This window comes from Calidris pugnax, unplaced genomic scaffold (genome assembly GCF_001431845.1).
Source record: "Calidris pugnax isolate Ruff unplaced genomic scaffold, ASM143184v1 scaffold60, whole genome shotgun sequence".
In the NCBI taxonomy this organism is placed as follows: domain Eukaryota; kingdom Metazoa; phylum Chordata; class Aves; order Charadriiformes; family Scolopacidae; genus Calidris; species Calidris pugnax.
The window spans coordinates 3,905,808-3,932,984 of record NW_015090831.1 but is presented as its reverse complement, the minus strand read 5'-3'; the positions used below and the strand labels follow the sequence as shown (position 1 = coordinate 3,932,984).

Genomic DNA, 27,177 nt, shown 5'->3' with positions numbered 1-27,177 from the left:
AGGGCAGCCTCTGATGGCTGAGTCTTTTCCTGGAGTTTCTGGTTTCATTTGACACTATTTTCATGGACATGTAAAAATTATTCGTAACAGAGAAGGAATATGAGAAACAACTTTTAAAATATTGATAAAAAGGGAACAACTCTCTAATAAGGGTTGCAAAATGTTTTAAAGTACATTTTTTACATAATTACATAGAAAATACAACAGCATCTTCAATTTAAAAATTATCAAAAAAAGAAAAAAGCAAATTCAGAAGAAAAAAAAAAAAGCTGTTGACCAACCTTTATGCCTACGAGATCCATCCATGTCAGAAAACTCAATATGATTTTCATCAGCCCAGTACAGTCTATGGTTGACATAATCTATTGTAAGAGCCATAGGTCTGGATATCTGTGTTTCTATGACAACTGTTTGACTGGAGCCATCCATACCAACACGGCCGATGTGAGGATACTCACAGCAATCAATCCAGTACAAGAATCTATAAAACAAAATACAACAGCTGCTTCATTTAGAGATGAGAAAATAATAACAATTAATTTAGTTAGTTGATCTCAAGAATAAATCAGTATTTATTCTACAATGTTTCCATTTCCACATTGGTTTTTGGATTATTCTAGACCTGCTTGTGAGTGAGTGTGCTAAACGTAAAAGGTTTGAATATCACAGTCCTGATGGTAGGTACAATTTCTTTGGATTCATTATGGACCAGTAAAAAGTGCACTTAAATGCCTTAGTCTTGATACCTTAGAATTTGAAGTATCACCCAGTTTGGACTTCATGAATCTCACATCCTGCAAAAATGGCATCACTGCTAGACTTATGACAAACATTGTATTACAGTTACTTTTTTTAAACACATATTGCAAACCCTTGTTTTTCTGCTAATACTACTGTGCTGCAAATTGTATTACTTCAAGAAGTCCTACTTCCAAAACATTAGAACAGTTTCTCACATAAAGGGCCTAAAAAAATGTGGAAAGCACTGAGAAAGACTGTTGGAAAGCTGAGTAGCAATTTTCTCTTTAGTATACTATTGAGCCACAATACAGAGCATGTTTTCCAAATAAAAAGAAAAACTATTATTTGGTAGATGGATGCACATTGCTATTGCTGTATGCCATTACTTGGAACCTCGGGACAGATCTCTCCAGCTGGGAAGCTGATACGACTCGACTCTACAGGTTTTGGACAGGCTCTCAAAAACCCAGATGCAGCTCATATTTTTAGTAGCCACCTGAAACACTCTTTGTGTCCAGGAGAAAATAGTGGCCCTAAGAACAGCTACCTGTATCCTACAAAACTGTGGAGCAATTGGCACTGAGCCCGTCCCACAGAAGCACTAGAGAAGGGGAACTTTTTCCATTGACTCCAACAGAAATATTTTTATTTGGAAATATATTGTTAGTATTTTATGGCATCAGCAATATAGTTGATATAGCATTTCTCATTTGTAAGAAAAAAAACTAAGATACAATTAATCCTATTTCAAACAATAACTCTGAATCTGAAATGCAAAGTTTTATTTTCAGCGGCTTGCCGTATTAAAAATAAATGAACAAACAAACATATTTATTAGAAAAGAAAAAAAAAAGAGCTTGGTCCCTCATATTGTGCACTGAGCAGGAGCACAGTACAGATTTTATGACTGTGTATATCTAAACCTTCCTGGAAGACTGGGACTCTCTGTATAAACTCTGTAAAGCTGATTTTTGCATACACAGGGAATATATCCTGGATGTCCAGGCAACCAGAGAGAGCTACCATGTATTGGTATCCTGAATACATTTAACAAATGGCTACATCCTCCCTGCCAAATTTCACAGGGAAGAAAGAGTAGAGTTACAAGAAAATTCAGTGCTAAGTTCTAAGAACTGATAGAAAATGGCTCTTCTCAAAAATAGTCAAGTAGGCAGGTTACATTTCTTTCCTAGGAAATACACTGCTTTTCTTCGTTTAGGCAGAGTCCAGATGAACTTAATAATATTCTCCCATCACTGACACTTGAGGTGATTATTTGAAACTTAGGATTTAGAGATGGAAAAGAATCCTGAATTTGCCATGATACCATAACAGTGTTACGAGACACTACTAAAGCTTTATTCATCCAATTTGCAGACACGTATCCTAATGTTCCACAAAACAGAAAGCATTAAATATAGAATTCAGATCTGAAAAGACATAGGACAAGCTTGCCATAGTCTATTTCCTTTATTCAGGCACTAGATGATCATTTAAGTATTACTATTCAGAAGTATTATTTTTCTTAAAGATTATATGCAGCATAAATATTTAAGAGAATACATTTGGTTAGAAATTCACCAGGTTTTAATGACTTTCAATTAAATATACACTTGTGTTTTAGTGGATAGTGATAATATAGATGATGGTTTACTGGTGAATTGAGAGGCCTCTGTTTATGAGGCATTAACTGCGTATTGAGCCATATAGACAATGGCTGTGGCATTACCCATATAGTCACATAAACAGGAAATACATCAATGCTTTTATGCATTTTCTGTTTCAAGAGTATAAATTCTTCTTCTATCATCTGAATTAGAGGACGGCATGAAATGGTTAGAGGGTTTGACTCTAATCTAATTGAGAATCTAATACTGATTTTGTTTTGATCAAATAGCAATGGCTAGAAAGTTTCCACTTAAAAAAAGCCCTAAACAGAAAAAAGTAAGGGCTTGTATTTCTTGGGGTTGGACAAGATGACCTTCAGTTATCCATGCAAAGCTCAACTATTCTGTGACTACGTGAAAATCAAATGTTAAATAAATTTGCTAATGGAAAGATGACTTTTTTTTTCTTTCCTTTTAAAAATCATAGTATTAGGTCAATTTTCTCAAGGACATCAATGTTATGGCAAAAATTATAATATTATAAACTTATAACTGTGAAAAAAAAAGTCCCTGATTCCTATAGCTCTCACACCAGCCAAGGATGACTTTTTTTTTCTTTCCTTTTAAAAATCATAGTATTAGGTCAATTTTCTCAAGGACATCAATGTTATGGCAAAAATTATAATATTATAAACTTATAATATAGCTGTGAAAAAAAAAGTCCCTATAGATCTCACACCAGCCAAAACATCAAAAATGGTGGTGCTCAAAACTTCACTCAGAATACCAGCACAGATTTATATTCATAAATAAATGGTAAGTCATGCAATAATTAATAAAATTAGCAATTAAAGGCACCAGTTAACAAACCACTTAGAGTAACATGGCAGTTCTCACTTCTAATCATTGTTGTTGCAACAATTTTTTCAAGCACATTGATCATTACAAATATCTGAAAACTAAAGTTAGAAACTAAGTCACCTAAAATAAACCCCTTGCATCCTAAAGAATTAATCAGTCTAATTATTAGACATGTGTGAAATTCAAAACTTTAATTTTACAGAGTAAAAAAGGCAAAAGATGTCTTCAAATTATGCAGGATTAAACATTTTCACTCTTCGATTAACATGCAAGAAACTGTCAGAAAAAAAAGTCTTCAAATATGTGGTAGATGAATCACCCTAAATTACTTTGGGAGCCAGTAAACGCAGAAAAGAGTGCTAACAAGACAGTTTGCTTCAGTGAATAAATGAAACAAAGCTGAAAAATTGTCTTCCATGTGACAGGAACTTTTTGTTATTCAGTAACACACTTTAAATAAGATAGGGATATTTTTTAAATATCTGCTTTCCTCCTACCAAAAGAAAACATTTACAGAGTAGTAAATATAACAAAACAAGGCTTAGTACCTGCATTCATCCTTCTATTACACCAATTTTATATGTAACGATGATATAGTAAGCATTGGTAATGCATTTTAGACTACTGATATCCAGTGTAGCTGAAAGTTAGACAATGAAAAACTCATTTGTATTTCCTGTCTTCTGTTTTTATAAGAAAATATTTCAATATAAAATCAGTATTAAATATGAATTACTGCAAAATGGCTGCTTCATACCCAGCTTGAGGATCTAAGGACAGATCTCTAGGAAACTTCACTCTCTTGCTCACAAGGACGGTGGGGTATAAGCCATTGAGTTTAGACACCTCAATAATTCTCTTTTCAGTATCAGACCAATAGAGATTCTTCCCAATCCAATCGACAGCCAGTGCATTGGGAACAGCTGTATTGTGGACTACCTAGAAAAGCAAAAGTTACATAAATTATTCCTCTAAATACTGTGAAAAATAACAATTCAAGAGTTACTAATAGCAGAATATTAAGAGGGTGGATATATAATACAGTGACATGTGAAGAATAGATATTATTCCCTGTTAAACACTTACATTTCTGAAGTAATGCTACTTCATAAGTAGCTAAGATAATGTGACACTTTCCTTACAGTAGAGCAGAATGGAGAATACCATGATGTAGTAAAAAACAATTTTCCAACTTCCCTGCATTATGTTGTAACTTTGAAGAATATTGTATCTTTCATTTTTCATCTTAAGTTTCTAATTTTTCTTTTGTCTCAATTTTAGGGAAAATAAAAACACTACAGACATTTTGCCTTTACTACTCTATTTTTCACAGAACCAAATGGAGATGAGGCTTCTCTCCTCATGGTGTGCCCTCAAACACATCTGCTTATTAGCTCACCATTTCTCTCACCAATCGACATCCACGTATATTTCATTTTAATACCACAGTATTAAAGGGTTCATGACAGACAGACCATAAGGGCATTGAACTCTGGCAAACAGGACAAGATTACCTAGTTGGAAAGTAAATACTGTGCTCTTATTTCCAACATTCACATGGCAGAAAAAAGAGGAACTTTCTAAGAATTAGAATAAATTTCAAAATGACTCCATTATTAACAAAAAAATGGAGACACAGAAGCAATTTAGTTACCCAGTGGAAAGCCTATGCCCTGCTCACAGGGACATGTTATTCTCAAGGTTTCTGATGATCTGAGTAATTCTGAGACTTGAACAAACACCTCTAGATATACCTGATTATAAAATCTCATCATGATTGTACGATTCAATCTTCCTTGGCTGGGAGTACTTCAATGTTAAGTGTTGAGTGACATTTGAATATTCCCAATCATTAGAGTCCAACTTCTCCTAGGCTTAAAAATTCTATTTCTGATAAGGTCTTTTAGGACCTATTCTATTCCTGATTAGGTCTGTGCAACTAGAACTTAGGGGAAAAAAAAAAACAAACCCAACACAGAGCAATACTTGAAAATATTTGAGATTTCTTAAGTACTAATAATGGGTTTATTACTGTAGTGTTCATTCTAATTTATTGTCATCTTCACCACTAAAACCATGTGCAATAGAGTATAAAACATTACACATAAACCTGATTATGTATAACTGAATGTGTTATTTTTAATTTTATTTACCATTTCAAGAAACTGAAAAGCCTTCAATATAAGAAGGGATACTATGAGATACTTTAAACCAATTTTATAGTTATGAATATGTAAAAGCACCCTTTCATGTTATTACGATATTTATCACCTTATACAATTTTTAGAAATTAAATCCAGGCACGCACCAATTTTTTAATATGAATGAAGTACTTTATTTTCTAATATCTTAACACTTCCAGCTCCCTGGTTTATAAATATGTAATTGCAGCAATCGCTGCGCTGTAACATGGGACATTTCACGTAGAAATGGATAGCTCTGCAAACTTAGATAGTGTTTTAGCTACACTATCTAGAAGCATCAACCAAAGTAATTAGTCTCTCTTTTCTGATGACTCTTCCTTTGGAGAGTCGCTTTAAGCTTATTGCTGTCACTGAGATCAGCAATGTGACATTTAAGGTACACAATCCAGCTTACTACAGCATTTCCCAATAGCAGATTTCTATTCTATTTCTAAATCTACAATACTATATATAAAACACTGTGTTAGTGTTTGAACACATTAATGTGAAAAATTTCTTGCTTCAGTTGTATAAATATCTCCTCCGTGATCAGATGCAGAAGAAAAATGAGATGCCATCAGGTTACCCAGTACAAGAAAGCTAGAGCTGATAGGCTGAAAAGATGCTATCTTCTAAAAGTACACTATTAGTACACTAATAGTAAATTTATTTATAGGAAATAGTAAAAGAAGTATGAAGGAAATAAAATTAAAAATTCGTACTTCAAGGTAAAAGGCTATCAAACATAAAACCTCCCTTCTATGACAAAAAAAATAATTAAAATATTTAAACAGGATTGCTGGCAAACTAATTATTTTTAACATCAATTATTGAATATGTGCTATGCTAACCTATTAAAATCAAAGTCAAAGAGACATACAGTTATCATTTGGCAATGGATAAAATATTACTGACAATTTCAGACAGCTACAATATATAATTCTTGATACATTTTTGCACATATTTTTATCTTTCAGAGGCCAAAGCTGAGCCAATTTTTTCAGTGAAAAAACCAAATACTCTTATGAAAATTAAATGCACTTATATTCACAATTTTTGATTCGAATTTGGCATCCCATTTGAGTAACATCTCTATCAAGATGACATTCATTCACTAAATTGCAAAATATTAATGAAGGACAAAAGACATACCCTCCATGCCCCCAGTCTAATTTTCTTCTAATATTTGTTCAAATTTTTGAAACATTTTCATAGAAATGACATTATTATTACATCATTAGGAAGCAATAGGAGTTTTTTCTGCACTCCCACCTGGAAATTCCGACTTTTTGACTGGGAAAAATTCTTTGTTCTTCTTGAAATAGTTAAGACTAGAAAGAAAAAGTCTGGGGTAATCCCCAGTCCCGAGAACATTCCCTAAAATAACAAAATACAAACTACTCTGCTACAAATAAGATACAAATGCAATTAAATTTTACTAGGATATGCTACTGTTACTGTGTCTATATGTATATACCAAAACCTCACAATCTGGTTTCAAAGTATGAAGGAGCATTCCCCAAAATACTCAAAAAATTTAATTCTAGTAGTGACATTATTAATCCCCAATTACCTTGATGTCACTTCCATTTAAAGACATTCTGTTTATGCGGCTGCCATTTGGTCTGCTGGAATCAATCCAATAGATGAACTCTTCTCTGTAGTCAAAGTCTATTGCAATCACATTGTTCAGCCCCTAAAAATAGAAAAAAGAAAAGTCCATTCATTCAAATGTTTGAATACAAACTGTTGGATAGCATTCAGAATGCAAAATACATGGCATGCGGTATTTAAAATGCTTTATTTTACTGACTGCATATTTTTGAAATACCACTCTTATTTTTCCATACATAATTTGTAAACAATCAGAAAAATACAAAAAAAATTGTAACAGAAATAAATATGGTACAAAGAACTATCTCACTTAAAAAATGCAGATGACAAAAAACCACATGAAGCTTCTGTATTTTTCTTCCCTATGATTAAAATGAACTTTAGCAATAAATACTTTAACTTTTGCTCAATTTCCCTGTTAATGACTAACTTTGGCATTATTTTGGTAAACTAGATGACACTTATTTTGAAATAAACTCAGAAATAGTATAAAATTTATTATTTTTATTAATGAAAAAACTTCATTATTAACATAAAATAATCAGAAATTCAAAATTGTGATTCCCAAATAAGCATTAATTTTAATTCCTGCAGGAGGTTTTAAATTCTTAGATGCTGTATTGTAGGTACTGTGTACAGGTATATATAGATATATGTGTATACACGCACACACACAGAGGTAGTATATACAGTGTGACAGCTGGTGATCCAGCAGGCATCTGGAAGTCTCCTATTGCTCCAGTAACTAAGCCAATAAATTTTAAGAGAGAGTGATAATCATATTTGAGGTACTTCTACAGGTTGGGAAGAGCAGCCATATAATAATGACCCTTCATCCCAAATGGCGGATAAGAAACAGGCATTGCATTCAGAGGCTGGCTCTTATCTCCTTATCTGAGGTTAGGAAAGTCTTCCACCATAATCTGCATAACATTCTGAGATGTGGCAAAATCAGAATTATTCTTAACATACAAATCAATCTTAACATACAATCAAGGATGCCCAGAGAAGCTGTGGCTGCCCCATCCCTGGAGGGGTTCAAGGCCAGGCTGGATGTGGCCTTGAGCAACCTGGTCTGGTGGGAGGTGTCCCTGCCCATGGCAGGGGGGTTGGAACTAGATGATCTTTAAGTCCCTTCCAACCCAAACCACACTATGATTCTATGGAGCAGCAGTGGTAAAAATAATGGATTTAGTGTGCACTCCTTTTAAACCCACAAGATAATTCTAATCAATTCCTTTATCCGCTGAATGCCATTCTACTCTCAGGTAGATCAGCAGCCTCCCTCGTTTATGTAATTCAGAGTTGTAGAGGGGATGTGCTGGACTTGCCAACTCTAAAATAAACAACTAAGAACAACAATATTTAATTGTACAGAAAGTGATACAGGGCTCATCTGCCAAATACTACAGTGTAATACTGTAAATAAATCTTTTGATTAAAATGTAGAGGAAAAGAGTGATTAGGCTGCACAAACCATCATTAAAGAAAGCCTGAAACAATAGTTTTGGAGGACTATTCTCATTTTCAAAAATCCCATATCCATTCACAGTGTTTTAATGCCACCAACTGCAGCTCTGTCAGTCATAACTGTGCTGCAAGAAACTTTTCCTATCTTTTTTTCTACTACCAATATAAATGCATCTACTGGTACAAATGCAACTCCCCACCCCAATTCTTAACAAAGGAGACAAGTGAACAAATACAAAAGACTATCAAAACTTTATAATATTTGGTAATATGTGAAAAATTAGTCTTATATCTATGTATTCTACAAAACTGTAAATGTTTCTAAAGTACCCAGCCTAATAAAGAGAAATTACTTCGTGCAAGTCTTTGGTTTCAAGTGTTTTATTTCGGGTCAGTTTAGTTCCAATATTTATCAGAACATCAACCGCAGGTAAAATTATTTCTGAACATCTTCAGTGGAATTCTTTGTCCAGACAACATCTCCTCTCACCATCCTCATGTCACTTTTAAGTCCTTCTAACATAATTTTTGTCATTTCTCATGTAATATGCTTTTAGAAGGAATAGGGAAGCTTTCAAACAGCATCGGCTGCATTATTCTCTCATTTTAAACCAGTGTTTTTGTTTGTTTCTGTTACACACAGCACAGGCGACCCTAGGCTGTGATTTGTGTTGCCTTAGTGCCCTAATCTAAAAAATGCAGGTGAAAACCACAAATAATGAGGAGGAAGAGTCTCTTTATCTGCTCTGTCTATGGACACCCTAAGAATTTTGATGACTAGGAGCGAAGGAAATGGAAGGCAAAGAACATACATGAGACACAATTCAAGCAGTTGTACTGTTTTTATTAAAAAAAAAAAAAAAAAAAAAAGAGGAAAAAGCTGGTATGTAACAACTCAGAGAAGACTGAATGAATTCCAACTTTCAGCTCCTCTACTCTGAGTTTATATGAAGAACTGTTAGAATGGCAAAGCACAGACCAAATACAGAGAGAAGGCTGGTGCTGCTCCTTTGCCAGAGCAGCTCCAGTATTTGCCTTCATCTGGTAGATGTCTAAGGAAGAGCCAACCCACCATAACATTACAAGGACAAAAAGATGTCCTTATGAGGAAGACAGCCCACCTGTTCTGCTGGTATAGCTCCCTCTTTTGCTTTCAAATCTGGATGCTTTTAAAAATGCCATATTTATAGGATCAAAGGCCAGCAGGTTCAATAGCAGAGGTATTTATTAGACTAGAGAATTAATGTGATATGGAAAACACAGATTCTCTTCAATGGCTGGAGCTACATCATCTCTAATGTACTGAAGAGGAGTCTGTTGAATTCAAGACTGATGAAGCTCTCAGCAAATCTGTCAGCACCAACCATAAAGAAAATTTACATTTGCTCCCCTCTTTTCACAGGCTTCTATTAATAAAAATATACCAGCAAAAGAGGAGAGAGGCAGTGAGATGTAAATGAGAGGTAGGCAGAAGGATTTCAGAAGAACAGACTTTAACATAATGCTTGCTATGCTTAAATAAAGTCAATGTTTAATGCAAGATGGTTAATTTTGTAATTACTGCTGTGAAGACCTGAGCACCTCTCTTGTGACATTAGGATGCACAGCTTACTGACACAAGAAGTCACAAAAAACCTAACACTACTGACTGGCAATAACTGATTTTATAGTCTTTCTACAATTCATTAATTAGTACTTGAGGAAATAGATGTTCCTATTAAAACATATTTTGGAACTCTAATCTCTGGTAAATAACTACACTTAGGTGAAGCATAGAAGCAGAGCAGAAACAGATAAAAATGACAGCTCTGTAATTACGGGGTGACTTTCTATTTTAGTAGGCTTTTTTCAAATAAGGTTGGGGCTTTTTTCCTATAATAATAATTTAGAGTAATTGTTTAAAAAATTAGATTTATTCAAAGATATATGTTCACATATTGTAATACTGTAGGTCTTGGAATTATCTAAACCAAAAAGTAGATTTAGATTATAACATTAAGTAGCCCAAATAATACATGGCCAAATAGGTTTTGTTTGTTTGCTTTTTATTTAACTGAAATATATAAATTGCTCAAAATATATTGTGATGGGAGAGGATCACAAATAACAATTATTTTTACTACATCTGAATGACTGACGAAACAACTGCCTGAACTTTAATCATGCCAAATTCAGATAAAATGATAAATTTAAAATATTATGAAAGCTCTGAAGATACTGCAGTTGTTCTGTGGTGCATACAATGCCAATTGTAGCATGATGTTTCTGTCAGCTGCACACTTTAGGAAAGAATAAAAGTATTGAGTTAAACTTAGAGCATGGTACTATGATTATACCTGTTTCAACAAAGTGTAGTTGGATCCATCAGTGCTAATTTTTCTTATTTCATGATGATCAGCCAGAATTAAGAAAGGTTCCTCATCTAAACCCCGGGAGAAAGAATATATTAGACTAGCTTTTACGTTAATTTATGGAAAATCAGGAATACAATGCTGAAATACAGATGGTTTGAAAAATAAATGTTACATGCTCTGATCAATGTTATGGATGAAAGAAATATTTAAAACATTCAAATGTTCCAAGAAAGATCAATGATGCAGTATAAAAATGAACAAAGCAATCAATTAGTATATTTTTCAATGTTATTTAATTTTTTTTGCCTTTGTAATACGGGAACCATACTGTATTTTATGCTAATTTAATAACAGAGTTAAATTTGAAATATATTTCATACCACTTGTTTTAATTTCAACATTCATTTTCAAATTATCACTAAGACTATTGTTTGTTATTGTTGCAAACCAAGAACGTTTTGACTGTTGCTTTTTGAGATTTCAATACTCTGAACAGTATAGACATAAAGAAATAGCTATTTGGACAAACCTTGATTTTCTAATTCTTAACTGAAGCCAAATTTGGTCTTTCTTACCCTCAGTCTTCTAGTTTATCAAAAAATATTCCTTCAGACACTCATTCATGCCACCACTTATCTTGAAACACCTCTGACACTGACATATATAATAGTAAAAAAATAAAAAATAAAATCTTTAAAAAGCTGTCATTATTTTAGCTCTATTGACCTTTATTTAGCTGTATTGCAGCTGAGAGACTTCAGCTGCAATAAAACAATTACTACTAATAATTAAAGATGTATTTAAGACTTGTGTCTACTGCTCATAGAGTCTGGAATGTAACACGTTGTCCACCCTACTCTGCTCTTGCACTGAATACATTGTACAACTGTGGTTGTGTGGTCGCTCCACCTCTTAAGACATTCTCCAGTTTTTAAACGATCCAAGACATCATCCTCAGCACCGACTGTTAGTGCTTTGTGGGGAAGGGCTTTAACATTCTGCTCTAAGAGTTCAAGGAAATTTATGCAAGAAATTAGCATGAGGGCAAACATTCATGTGTTGGCACCTCCTCGCAGCACAACCATTCTAGCCACAACCCGAACAGCTTTGTCGTGATCACTTTGGAAGTTTGATATATTACAACTCCAACAAACTGTACTATGATGTGTTCCAGCTCCCCTTCTCGTTTGAGTGATCTATGGCTTCAAAATGTACAAGTGGCTTGTGAGGCATGAGGCAGGAGTAAAGCAAAAGACAGATACTGCATTTCTGCCCTCTCCTCTGTTTCGTCTGATTACTCAAGGAAGAAGATGAGACAAGAACATGAGGCAGACCACAGATACTGCATTTCTGCCCTCTCCTCTGTTTCATCTGATTACTCAGGGAAGAAGATGAGACAAGAATATAAGGCAGACTGACCGAGGTTCCAGTCTTCTTGCCATTTAGAAAGAAAATAGATTTTTTTTTTTTTTTAAATATTTACTTGCCATTTAGAAAGAAAATAGATTTTTTTTTTTTTAATATTTTAAATCAAAAGACAAACAAACAACTTTGTGCAAGACTGGAATAAGAAGGAGTCTGCTCAAGCTGAAGACTGTCTGCACAATGAAGGAATTCCAGCATAACACAGTAATGGGATTTTTGCTTTTTTCCTGTTGACATTTTGCTCTTCCTTTCACCGATCTAGTGAATCCTACTCACTGAAGCATATAAAAATAACATTGGGGCCATAGACAGAGGGGTGAGGAAATAACCAATGTTCTTATATATTTTGAACTTTGCATTTCATGTAAGACTGGAGGATTTCATATGCTACAGGAATAATGGATTTTGCAACTTCTATTTTTTTTTCCTGTTCCTTTTTCATACCAGGAAGCTTGGCATACATTCTAATATTCTAAAGCTGATGACATAAACCAGAAGTTTTTTAAACACTTATCAGAAACATACTATTACCATGTGACTCAGAAGTAGAATGAAGTGATGTATTTTAAGTTTCCTAATACTTTTTCTAACACAGTTACTAAATCAAACTTTCATAATCCACTGTAAGTATTCATTAAAAATATTTTGAGCATAATACGTACTAAAAAGAGACATTATTACATCCAGATATTGAATCACATTCTTACTGTTTATTGAACAAATAGTGCACTTCAGAGTAATTCTTGTTTATCTTGCATAAAAAGGTAATGCAGACCTTGGAGCTAACAAATTATTTTGGATAAAGTTGTGCATTAAAAAAAAAAAAAGTGATACCTGAAAGGGATTTGCAGCCATTTGGGTTATCAGGCTGTATTTCATACCCATCTCCACACAAGCATTTGTAAGTTCCATAAGTGTTGATGCACTGCTGGCTACAGGGAAATCCAGATGAACATTCATCAATATCTACACATGTTTTGCCATCATCCTTCAGCCGGAATCCAGGCCAGCACTGGCACTGGGGAAGAAAAAGAAATACATTCATTTTGAGTTACTCATTGATTCTGTTCATCATCTTATGTATTTTCTTCTGAATATGTTAGCATTATGGTATTTTTCATGTAGTCTCAGTTTTCCAAGTAACATCTAATTACATTGCTATTTATACTGTTTACAGGCAGATATACCTATGTTTCTTTTCAACTATTGCTGGTGTGATCCCAAGTACCATTCCCTCCCAAATTAACCTGTAGAATGAGCAATTATTCTTTCTTCTTTAACTGAAGCAAAAGCAAGACACTTCTTACAAATACAGAAAGAATTCTTCCGTGAACTTAATGACAGATGGACCCTTTGGAGTTCTTTATTTTCAAGAATGCATGTGCTTTTGGTAAAGATAGACAGTTTTTAATAATTTTTCTTGAAATATTGCTAACCTACAGCATTCTGTGTAGCAGATACAGTAATGTGAATGAGAACTCTTAAAGCTGATTTTCTGGGGGTAAGCCATCACTGTGGCGAGCTTATCACATGCAATGTGAATGATGCAAAGTGGGTAGAGGGAGTTTGAAATTGGGGCATAGTTTAATCAATGGAAAACTTTGTGTCATGTTCCCTCCTATATCCTCTCTATTATTCTCTACAGAAACCAATGACATGCTCTCTTCATAACAATGCTACATGAACAAGGCTTTCGCTGTACCCAGCCTTATCTCCAGCTCTCCAGTTTATGGCCTCCTGATGAGGACATGGTTTCAGAGTTTTGAATACCTGTAGAGCTAAGCCACGTTGGAGAGATCTTATTTATTTCTTACTTGGCCACTAAAAAGATGAAATATACATAAAAAGATGAAATATACATAATACCCAATTCCTCTCCACGTCTCAAAGCCAAAGAGCACATTCAGATGATTGAGAAAACACCATCACATGCAGACAACTAATGGTTTTATTCTGCAACTAAGGCAATTTTACTTTGTTTCAATATTTCTGTGTCTTTGACATGAAAAAAAAAATAATGGAGAAAACTGTTATTCCTGTTATTCACTCCTATGTGCTTTCCCTTTTCAAAAATTATTTTCAGGCTCATTATACATTGGTATGGTTTGTTATATTTAAAGCATTTTATGTTCTTTTCCATAGGTTTAAAGAGTATTTTACCAAGTTCTTTTAAACAATCAGCAATTGTTTGCTTATTTGAAATAAAAATTTGAATGTTCTCACTATAGTATGTAAGCTACTTCATTACAAGGAAGTACCACACGCTGGAGTTTTATTATAATCACGCAGTAGCTAAGAAACAGTTAAGAATTAAGAATTTGCATTACATTACACCACATTTTGTAATTATTCACCTTGTATCCAACAGGAAGATCCTGACAATCTTGAGAACAGCCACTAACTTTCTTACTGAGGCATTCATTAATGTGGCAGCTTTTCTCATCAGATCCATCACTACAATCTTCTTTGTTATCACAAACATCTCTTTGAGGGATACACTTGCCATTTTTGCACATAAAAAAAGAGCTGTTACATGACTGCTCTGGAAAACAAAAAGAAAGAGAGCACAACTTTGTGTAGTCTATTAGTATTTGTAATGAGTTTTCTCATGGTGCAATGCATGTGTGTGAGATGAAACAACTGTGAATATTTGTTTCTTAGTTATAGTATCATAATATCTTTTAACATTTCAGTGTCTTTAAAATTTTGTTTCTCTCCTGGAAAATGTATGAATACTTCTTATTCCCTCCTACAAATTTGTTTTCATTTAATTGAGAATCTCCTATATTATCTCTGCACAAAATATAGTTTTGTAGTTTGCAAAACTTAAAAAGCATGGCTTCTGTCCCCTGTGGATGCTGAGCTGTTTAGTGAGATGACTGACTGAATTCTGATGCAGTCCTTGTCTGAGGACATGCACACGTGTTTTTTCCTGTTTGGCAAAACTCAAATCCATCAGCTCAGCTACAGTCATTTCTTCAAATCAGAATACTTACAGTTAAAGCAGGTATGTTTGCCATACCTCAAAGCAAATGAGCGATTTCCTTCAAAAACAGTATAAAGGACTGGGCTACTGTACAATAAAGTCATAAGATCTAGGCAGAAGAATTGGTCTTTTGAAAAGCCACAGAACAGCATACGATATACACACCAGGATTCATTTTCCACTCAAAAACCAGCCAGACCAACTTATACCAGTGAAAATATCAATAAAACAAATAACACTTGGTCAGTAATTTGCTAATGTAAATAGATCCATTTTTAATATAGCAAGAATAACCTCACATCTATTTCTGTTTGATGAGTATATTAAATATATTACGTATTTTCAGGGCAAGCAATAAGCTTTGACAATAATTACGTTAATATCTTATTTTAGTAGAAACAGAGTTTATGCCTTAATGAACTAGCAGCCATCTTATGCCACAGGAACCGATGGCTGGAACTTTGTGACCTGAGATTTTGGATGCTGAGGACTGACAACACATTGTCCTTGCAAGACATAAGGAACGTCACCACGAAAGCACTTGAAATTTAAGCTACGAGGTTTTACATCTGCCTGCCTACAGTCCTACACCATCGCTTTCCAAAAACAAAGGTCACACGTGTTACTGAAAAAATTAAATACGAACCTGAACTTTTGCATTTTATGTTTATAGGTGCTTCATCAGAATGGTCTGGGCAGTCAAAATCACCGTCACATTGCCACTGGGAATTTAACAGGCATCTTCCATCAGCACAAGTGAACTCTCCAGGACGACAGTGACGATACCCTGGAAATACAGCAGTCAATGACTCCATACTTTACTACAGACTTTTGACATAAAATTTTGTATATACAAGACAATGTAAGTAAAAGTATCTCCTGTTCCATAAAAAGATACAAAGCCTTATATGCTTATACATTACGTGTCTACCAACTGAGAGAGAAGTCAAATGTCTCTTACGCAGCACAGTATAGTCATGAAACAATTCCCACATATTTATGCAGCTCTTAATAATAAATATATTTTCTTTTAGGTGTAATTTAAATTTTTGTGGTATTATTAGGAAATAGCTTTCTAACAGAAATTTTAGAAATTACTATACCCAGCAAATATTTTTCAATATGCTTGCTACTATATGCTTTTCCTTTAAAATATGCAGAACACTAATCATTTTAACCAGACTAAACATTAATTTTCTAAGATGGCCACAAAATCAGTATATACAAAATGCATACATTTTCAAAGTTAAAGTGGATTTTTAACAGATAAATATTATAAATAATGAAGTAAAGAAACCACAGACAGGTATTTGCTTCTTAGAACCCAACTGTTTAACCTAGAGTTCAAAAACAACAAAGTAGTAGAAAAATTTAGACAAGTCAGCACAAATTTAGTTTTTTCTATTAAATTTTGAAACATGAAGGTTGAAAAATTCCCAGAGGGAAAATTCACCTTGAATTTGTAAGATGTTTACTTGTAAGCGTCATAACACTAAACCAACTATCAAAAAACTTAGGTTCCTGTTTGGGAAAGAAAAGCATAATTTTTCCTGTATTCTATATGTATAAATTATGCCTCCAATAATCTGTAGTCCTTTAAAAGAGCCTTCAAAGTAGGCCTTTATTTAGCTTAAAACTCAAGAAAAAAAATATGGTTGCAAAGTAAGAACAACAAAGCAACACTCACTCTGATTATGACTAATGATTTTGCAACTTATTTGAAAAAAACCCAAATTATATTGAATTATTTTTAACATTTTTTCCTCTTGAAAAAAAATGCAGATTTTAAGCTCAAAAAATTTGATTCTTCCAAGAAACATATCTAAATTACAGTAACTACTGCACCTTTGATTTAACTGCTGAAGCTGTAGACATCTGAAATGAACACTGATAACTTTCTACTCTAGAAGTAGAAAGTTAATATTTGTTCTTTTTTCCTAATTACTGCATTTCCTGCTATCTAGTACAGCTTTTTTTTATGATAGCAGAAGGAGATATAACATTTGATCATCTGTCATGAGATATCTGTCTATATCAAGAGCTTTAAACCTCTTGTATATCTGTAGTTACCATATAGAAATGTGTTAATGTACTATTTTCAAAATGCAACATGTTATTACATCAGTTACAAACATTACTTGGAATTCAAAGAATTCTGTGGTCTCCTGAATGTGTGTTTGTTTTTTTTGTTTTCCTCTTTTTTTTACATAGATCATGCTTGAAAGAAGATAGGCTTGCTTGATTCAGAAAAAGATGAAGCTTCTTGGTTGCGTGAGACACCTCTGCATGCAAGATTTTACAGCCAACAGTTTACCTCATGTCTCCAGCATTTCACAAGTACGTCATCATCAGAAAGGTCACTACAAACGTGCCATACAAGGGGTTTGCTCAACATTGCCTCTGCTCTCTGGATGACAAGGTGTAAAGAAACTGGAAATTGAAACCAGAAAATCCTTCCCATTCCTGTATTTGTCGTTTGATTTCTTAATGAAATTTTGTATTTTTTAATACACTTCCTAAATTTTTTTTTTTTTCTTTTTCAAGAACATAAGAAATACATTCCCGGATGAGACAGTGGCTCATCTACCTCAGTATTCTGTCTCTGACAGCAGCAACAGGAGATGTAATTTAGGGATAATATATTTTCTTCTCATGCTTTCCCCAACTTGAACTATTACTATTTTTTTGTTTAAAAGTAATTAATTATTAAAATTTAATTTAAAAGACCGGACAATGGAATCAAAACCTGCATCAAAAAAATTTTTAAGGATTAGAATGATTGTGAACTTTTAGAATCTGCTTAGATGCAGATTCCAAACTGGTTCCTCTAATCAGTCTCATTTTTATATTGTATCTGAAAAATGCTCTAGAAAAATCAAGAAAATATCCCTTTCATTGATACCAATGGAAAGGAAAATCTAGATTTTTAGAACGATTTCCTTAATTCAGCTTTTAGGAATATATTTCAAAACAAATTTCATCCCATTCAGTAGAATGGCTGCTGAAGAGTACCTTGGGTTTGGGGTTTTTTTATTTTTGCTATTGAGAGCTATGATCAGGGTACCTAGTTTGCAGTCAAATCAGAAATCACATGTTTAAAATTCAGTGAATTAGGCGGTTACATCCTGCCAACACCTTGAAAAGTCCGTTTTGGAATTTGATTCCTACTCTCTACAAGTAGCTCCCTTTCTCATCGAATGTAACCCTTTCCAAAAATTACACTATAATGATATTACTATACTAGGTGCAGCTGTTTATTTGATTACTAGCTAATAAAAAATTGCATTGGGGCACAGCAACATGTAACAAATGTTGCTGTAGATTTCAGTTTACTCAGTAGAAATTCAATAGAGCCAGCGCCTGAAGGCAGGTCCATACTACTATTAGATCAGGAATTTGTACATACTCTGTTTCCACTGCTGTTTCCTCCTCCTGCTTTTTCCAAAAGTCTGTCAAACCATCGCTATTTATTTGTCACTGTTTTAAGGATTAGCAGGCACATATGCTTGGAACTCTGTGTCCTGGGCTAGGGCAGAAGGTGAGCCTAACTCTGCTCTGTGTGGTCAGAAATTTTTGGGACTAGTTATGGAATGGTTAGCCATAGTTGCCCATTGCATTGCCGCTATTGATACTGAATGCATAGTTCACCCTTTTCCGATGAGTTATCTGTCATTAATAAATCAATAACCTGCTTTGATCCTGATTTGATTTAAACTATATGAACTAAGCAGTTCTAAGAACTGTATAAGAACTATTTAAACTATAAGAACTAAGCAGAGCTTATTGTTGCAAACTGCTCCTTTCAAAACACAATGCTGTAGTTTACATGAGTCAAACACAAATGGAGTTTGCAAGGAAAGGTGTGTTCATTCCCCTTCTTTCTTCAAGGAAGAAGTCTACACTGGCAGGTGGTGTGGGACAGTGAGAGAGCAGCAGAACGAAACAACTGGTTAGGAGAACCGATTATCCCACTTCGATGAATTTCAGGATTTTATTTCTCCTCTACTCTTATGGTCTTCATGTCCATCGCTACCTGAAGTATATCAACTGGCACAACTTTAGAGGGTTTTTTTGTGAGGTTTTTTTTTTTTCCAGTCAGTTCAACTTGCTTCGACACAATTCCATGCGAGCAGTGGGGGATTCGCTTCAAAGGTGCTCTCCTGATCTGACCCATTTAATGTTGATGGGGCAGGAATGGCCGTTCCCTCTTTAAGTACCAGCATACTTCTGGTGAGCATAGAGAGAAAAAGGAAATTGGGCAACTGCCCAATTCATCACAGGAACAGATTTTTTTTCCATGTCATACACAGTTCTAAGTGATGTTGATGAAATCTCTTCTTTATATGACCACCAAATGAGTAAGTTCTTATTTGTTACAATTATATTCTTTTCCTACAACATTCCATTATATGTTTGACAAACTTCACGTGAAAAATTTCATTAAATGCAAATATCAAACATGCTTTTTTCTTACAATCTTTGCATGTCTACTTGCATTATTTATGCACATACAATCTTCAGGTGGTGTTTACAACAGAAACATCTAAAATACATAGCTACCTATCTTCTGCTGTGGTTCTCATCCCTTGAGCAAATCTAATAGAGTAAATAGGCAATATAGATTTTAACTGCACAAAATGAGGCATAATAATGAACTATTTGCCTTTTTGAACAGAAAATTTGCTCTGTATTTTCCATAAATATCATTTATATAGATGACCATTTCTGAGTATGGCCTAGATATACTGTACAGATAGACACATAATGTAAGAAATCCTAAATGCATATGAATGGTGAAAATTGAAAATTCATGTATGGCTTTAGTTGATATGATTTAACTGCAGTGATAATCATGACAAAGATTATTATTTGATAGAAAAATGCATATAGAAACAAAGATATAAAAAAAAGACATGCATAACGAACAAGAAATTATATACTATACATTTTTAAATTCTGTTAAATGTTATTAACAATGAACCATAAGTCACAACTATAGCAAATTATTTGTCACTGTAGCTCCAGCGCCAAGTTGATACCTAATTGTGTTCATTAATGCATAATTTACAAGTTAACATTAAAAAAAAAAAATTTAAAAAGTGAATCACAAATCACAATAGTGACTTAAATTAACAGACCTTAAGGAAGGCCTTACAGTTAACAGTCTAAAATTGTTCTGTTTACTCTACTTTTGTTATACTTGCCACATTCCAGAGATTCATCAGATTAATTAGTACTTGAGGAAATAGATGTTCCTATTAAAACATATTTTGGAACTCTAATCTCTGGTAAATAACTACACTTAGGTGAAGCATAGAAGCAGAGCAGAAACAGATAAAAATGACAGCTCTGTAATTACGGGGTGACTTTCTATTTTAGTAGGCTTTTTTCAAATAAGGTTGGGGCTTTTTTCCTATAATAATAATTTAGAGTAATTGTTTAAAAAATTAGATTTATTCAAAGATATATGTTCACATATTGTAATACTGTAGGTCTTGGAATTATCTAAACCAAAAAGTAGATTTAGATTATAACATTAAGTAGCCCAAATAATACATGGCCAAATAGGTTCTGTTTGTTTGCTTTTTATTTAACTGAAATATATAAATTGCTCAAAATATATTGTGATGGGAGAGGATCACAAATAACAATTATTTTTACTACATCTGAATGACTGACGAAACAACTGCCTGAACTTTAATCATGCCAAATTCAGATAAAATGATAAATTTAAAATATTATGAAAGCTCTGAAGATACTGCAGTTGTTCTGTGGTGCATACAATGCCAATTGTAGCATGATGTTTCTGTCAGCTGCACACTTTAGGAAAGAATAAAAGTATTGAGTTAAACTTAGAGCATGGTACTATGATTATACCTGTTTCAACAAAGTGTAGTTGGATCCATCAGTGCTAATTTTTCTTATTTCATGATGATCAGCCAGAATTAAGAAAGGTTCCTCATCTAAACCCCGGGAGAAAGAATATATTAGACTAGCTTTTACGTTAATTTATGGAAAATCAGGAATACAATGCTGAAATACAGATGGTTTGAAAAATAAATGTTACATGCTCTGATCAATGTTATGGATGAAAGAAATATTTAAAACATTCAAATGTTCCAAGAAAGATCAATGATGCAGTATAAAAATGAACAAAGCAATCAATTAGTATATTTTTCAATGTTATTTAATTTTTTTTGCCTTTGTAATACGGGAACCATACTGTATTTTATGCTAATTTAATAACAGAGTTAAATTTGAAATATATTTCATACCACTTGTTTTAATTTCAACATTCATTTTCAAATTATCACTAAGACTATTGTTTGTTATTGTTGCAAACCAAGAACGTTTTGACTGTTGCTTTTTGAGATTTCAATACTCTGAACAGTATAGACATAAAGAAATAGCTATTTGGACAAACCTTGATTTTCTAATTCTTAACTGAAGCCAAATTTGGTCTTTCTTACCCTCAGTCTTCTAGTTTATCAAAAAATATTCCTTCAGACACTCATTCATGCCACCACTTATCTTGAAACACCTCTGACACTGACATATATAATAGTAAAAAAATAAAAAATAAAATCTTTAAAAAGCTGTCATTATTTTAGCTCTATTGACCTTTATTTAGCTGTATTGCAGCTGAGAGACTTCAGCTGCAATAAAACAATTACTACTAATAATTAAAGATGTATTTAAGACTTGTGTCTACTGCTCATAGAGTCTGGAATGTAACACGTTGTCCACCCTACTCTGCTCTTGCACTGAATACATTGTACAACTGTGGTTGTGTGGTCGCTCCACCTCTTAAGACATTCTCCAGTTTTTAAACGATCCAAGACATCATCCTCAGCACCGACTGTTAGTGCTTTGTGGGGAAGGGCTTTAACATTCTGCTCTAAGAGTTCAAGGAAATTTATGCAAGAAATTAGCATGAGGGCAAACATTCATGTGTTGGCACCTCCTCGCAGCACAACCATTCTAGCCACAACCCGAACAGCTTTGTCGTGATCACTTTGGAAGTTTGATATATTACAACTCCAACAAACTGTACTATGATGTGTTCCAGCTCCCCTTCTCGTTTGAGTGATCTATGGCTTCAAAATGTACAAGTGGTTTGCGAGGCATGAGGCAGGAGTAAAGCAAAAGACAGATACTGCATTTCTGCCCTCTCCTCTGTTTCATCTGATTACTCAGGGAAGAAGATGAGACAAGAATATAAGGCAGACTGACCGAGGTTCCAGTCTTCTTGCCATTTAGAAAGAAAATAGATTTTTTTTTTTTTTTAAATATTTAAAATCAAAAGACAAACAAACAACTTTGTGCAAGACTGGAATATGAAGGAGTCTGCTCAAGCTGAAGACTGTCTGCACAATGAAGGAATTCCAGCAGAACGCAGTAATGGGATTTTTGCTTTTTTCCTGTTGACATTTTGCTCTTCCTTTCACCGATCTAGTGAATCCTACTCACTGAAGCATATAAAAATAACATTGGGGCCATAGACAGAGGGGTGAGGAAATAACCAATGTTCTTATATATTTTGAACTTTGCATTTCATGTAAGACTGGAGGATTTCATATGCTACAGGAATAATGGATTTTGCAACTTCTATTTTTTTTTCCTGTTCCTTTTTCATACCAGGAAGCTTGGCATACATTCTAATATTCTAAAGCTGATGACATAAACCAGAAGTTTTTTAAACACTTATCAGAAACATACTATTACCATGTGACTCAGAAGTAGAATGAAATGATGTATTTTAAGTTTCCTAATACTTTTTCTAACACAGTTACTAAGTCAAACTTTCATAATCCACTGTAAGTATTCATTAAAAATATTCTGAGCATAATACATACTAAAAAGAGAAATTATTACATCCAGACATTGAATCACATTCTTACTGTTTATTGAAGAAGTAGTGCACTTCAGAGTAAGTCTTGTTTATCTTGCATAAAAAGGTAACACAGACCTTGGAGCTAACAAATTATTTTGGATAAAGTTGTGCATTAAAAAATAAAAAAGTGATACCTGAAAGGGATTTGCAGCCATTTGGGTTATCAGGCTGTATTTCATACCCATCTCCACACAAGCATTTGTAAGTTCCATAAGTGTTGATGCACTGCTGGCTACAGGGAAATCCAGATGAACATTCATCAATATCTACACATGTTTTGCCATCATCCTTCAGCCGGAATCCAGGCCAGCACTGGCACTGGGGAAGAAAAAGAAATACATTCATTTTGAGTTACTCATTGATTCTGTTTGTCATCTTATGTATTTTCTTCTGAATATGTTAGCATTATGATATTTTTCATGTAGTCTCAGTTTTCCAAGTAACATCTAATTACATTGCTATTTATACTGTTTACAGGCAGATATACCTATGTTTCTTTTCAACTATTGCTGGTGTGATCCCAAGTACCATTCCCTCCCAAATTAACCTGTAGAATGAGCAATTATTCTTTCTTCTTTAACTGAAGCAAAAGCAAGACACTTCTTACAAATACGGAAAGAATTCTTCCATGAACTTAATGATGGATGGACTCTTTGGAGTTCTTTATTTTCAAGAATGCATGTGCTTTTGGTAAAGATAGACAGTTTTTAATAATTTTTCTTGAAATATTGCTAACCTACAGCATTCTGTGTAGCAGATACAGTAATGTGAATGAGAACTCTTAAAGCTGATTTTCTGGGGGTAAGCCATCACTGTGGCGAGCTTATCACATGCAATGTGAGTGATGCAAAGTGGGTAGAGGGAGTTTGAAATTGGGGCATAGTTTAATCAATGGAAAACTTTGTGTCATGTTCCCTCCTATATCCTCTCTATTATTCTCTACAGAAACCAATGACATGCTCTCTTCATAACAATGCTACATGAACAAGGCTTTCGCTGTACCCAGCCTTATCTCCAGCTCTCCAGTTTATGGCCTCCTGATGAGGACATGGTTTCAGAGTTTTGAATACCTGTAGAGCTAAGCCACGTTGGAGAGATCTTATTTATTTCTTACTTGGCCACTAAAAAGATGAAATATACATAAAAAGATGAAATATACATAATACCCAATTCCTCTCCACGTCTCAAAGCCAAAGAGCACATTCAGATGATTGAGAAAACACCATCACATGCAGACAACTAATGGTTTTATTCTGCAACTAAGGCAATTTTACTTTGTTTCAATATTTCTGTGTCTTTGACATGAAAAAAAAAATAATGGAGAAAACTGTTATTCCTGTTATTCACTCCTATGTGCTTTCCCTTTTCAAAAATTATTTTCAGGCTCATTATACATTGGTATGGTTTGTTATATTTAAAGCATTTTATGTTCTTTTCCATAGGTTTAAAGAGTATTTTACCAAGTTCTTTTAAACAATCAGCAATTGTTTGCTTATTTGAAATAAAAATTTGAATGTTCTCACTATAGTATGTAAGCTACTTCATTACAAGGAAGTACCACACGCTGGAGTTTTATTATAATCACGCAGTAGCTAAGAAACAGTTAAGAATTAAGAATTTGCATTACATTACACCACATTTTGTAATTATTCACCTTGTATCCAACAGGAAGATCCTGACAATCTTGAGAACAGCCACTAACTTTCTTACTGAGGCATTCATTAATGTGGCAGCTTTTCTCATCAGATCCATCACTACAATCTTCTTTGTTATCACAAACATCTCTTTGAGGGATACACTTGCCATTTTTGCACATAAAAAAAGAGCTGTTACATGACTGCTCTGGAAAACAAAAAGAAAGAGAGCACAACTTTGTGTAGTCTATTAGTATTTGTAATGAGTTTTCTCATGGTGCAATGCATGTGTGTGAGATGAAACAACTGTGAATATTTGTTTCTTAGTTATAGTATCATAATACCTTTTAACATTTCAGTGTCTTTAAAATTTTGTTTCTCTCCTGGAAAATGTATGAATACTTCTTATTCCCTCCTACAAATTTGTTTTCATTTAATTGAGAATCTCCTATATTATCTCTGCACAAAATATAGTTCTGTAGTTTGCAAAACTTAAAAAGCATGGCTTCTGTCCCCTGTGGATGCTGAGCTGTTTAGTGAGATGACTGACTGAATTCTGATGCAGTCCTTGTCTGAGGACATGCACACGTGTTTTTTCCTGTTTGGCAAAACTCAAATCCATCAGCTCAGCTACAGTCATTTCTTCAAATCAGAATACTTACAGTTAAAGCAGGTATGTTTGCCATACCTCAAAGCAAATGAGCGATTTCCTTCAAAAACAGTATAAAGGACTGGGCTACTGTACAATAAAGTCATAAGATCTAGGCAGAAGAATTGGTCTTTTGAAAAGCCACAGAACAGCATACGATATACACACCAGGATTCATTTTCCACTCAAAAACCAGCCAGACCAACTTATACCAGTGAAAATATCAATAAAACAAATAACACTTGGTCAGTAATTTGCTAATGTAAATAGATCCATTTTTAATATAGCAAGAATAACCTCACATCTATTTCTGTTTGATGAGTATATTAAATATATTACGTATTTTCAGGGCAAGCAATAAGCTTTGACAATAATTACGTTAATATCTTATTTTAGTAGAAACAGAGTTTATGCCTTAATGAACTAGCAGCCATCTTATGCCACAGGAACCGATGGCTGGAACTTTGTGACCTGAGATTTTGGATGCTGAGGACTGACAACACATTGTCCTTGCAAGACATAAGGAACGTCACCACGAAAGCACTTGAAATTTAAGCTACGAGGTTTTACATCTGCCTGCCTACAGTCCTACACCATCGCTTTCCAAAAACAAAGGTCACACGTGTTACTGAAAAAATTAAATACAAACCTGAACTTTTGCATTTTATGTTTATAGGTGCTTCATCAGAATGGTCTGGGCAGTCAAAATCACCGTCACATTGCCACTGGGAATTTAACAGGCATCTTCCATCAGCACAAGTGAACTCTCCAGGACGACAGTGACGATACCCTGGAAATACAGCAGTCAATGACTCCATACTTTACTACAGACTTTTGACATAAAATTTTGTATATACAAGACAATGTAAGTAAAAGTATCTCCTGTTCCATAAAAAGATACAAAGCCTTATATGCTTATACATTATGTGTCTACCAACTGAGAGAGAAGTCAAATGTCTCTTACGCAGCACAGTATAGTCATGAAACAATTCCCACATATTTATGCAGCTCTTAATAATAAATATATTTTCTTTTAGGTGTAATTTAAATTTTTGTGGTATTATTAGGAAATAGCTTTCTAACAGAAGTTTTAGAAATTACTATACCCAGCAAATATTTTTCAATATGCTTGCTACTATATGCTTTTCCTTTAAAATATGCAGAACACTAATCATTTTAACCAGACTAAACATTAATTTTCTAAGATGGCCACAAAATCAGTATATACAAAATGCATACATTTTCAAAGTTAAAGTGGATTTTTAACAGATAAATATTATAAATAATGAAGTAAAGAAACCACAGACAGGTATTTGCTTCTTAGAACCCAACTGTTTAACCTAGAGTTCAAAAACAACAAAGTAGTAGAAAAATTTAGACAAGTCAGCACAAATTTAGTTTTTTCTATTAAATTTTGAAACATGAAGGTTGAAAAATTCCCAGAGGGAAAATTCACCTTGAATTTGTAAGATGTTTACTTGTAAGCGTCATAACACTAAACCAACTATCAAAAAACTTAGGTTCCTGTTTGGGAAAGAAAAGCATAATTTTTCCTGTATTCTATATGTATAAATTATGCCTCCAATAATCTGTAGTCCTTTAAAAGAGCCTTCAAAGTAGGCCTTTATTTAGCTTAAAACTCAAGAAAAAAAATATGGTTGCAAAGTAAGAATAACAAAGCAACACTCACTCTGATTATGACTAATGATTTTGCAACTTATTTGAAAAAAACCCAAATTATATTGAATTATTTTTAACA

The 27,177-nt window shown here is 33.8% G+C and overlaps 1 protein-coding gene across 1 annotated transcript in view; it reads right to left on the bottom strand.

The window, feature by feature from the left end:
* Window positions 1-27,177, bottom strand: part of LRP1B (LDL receptor related protein 1B) — a 618,836-nt gene that overhangs the window by 107,860 nt on the left and 483,799 nt on the right. Inside the window, exons 56-62 of the mRNA XM_014941128.1 lie at window positions 26,068-26,208; window positions 24,790-24,977; window positions 23,270-23,453; window positions 21,119-21,204; window positions 6,966-7,088; window positions 3,967-4,148; window positions 282-481 (exon numbers count right to left, since the gene is read on the bottom strand). Of these exons, the coding sequence (XP_014796614.1) occupies window positions 282-481; window positions 3,967-4,148; window positions 6,966-7,088; window positions 21,119-21,204; window positions 23,270-23,453; window positions 24,790-24,977; window positions 26,068-26,208 (1,104 nt within the window). The remainder of the gene's footprint in view (window positions 1-281; window positions 482-3,966; window positions 4,149-6,965; window positions 7,089-21,118; window positions 21,205-23,269; window positions 23,454-24,789; window positions 24,978-26,067; window positions 26,209-27,177) is intronic.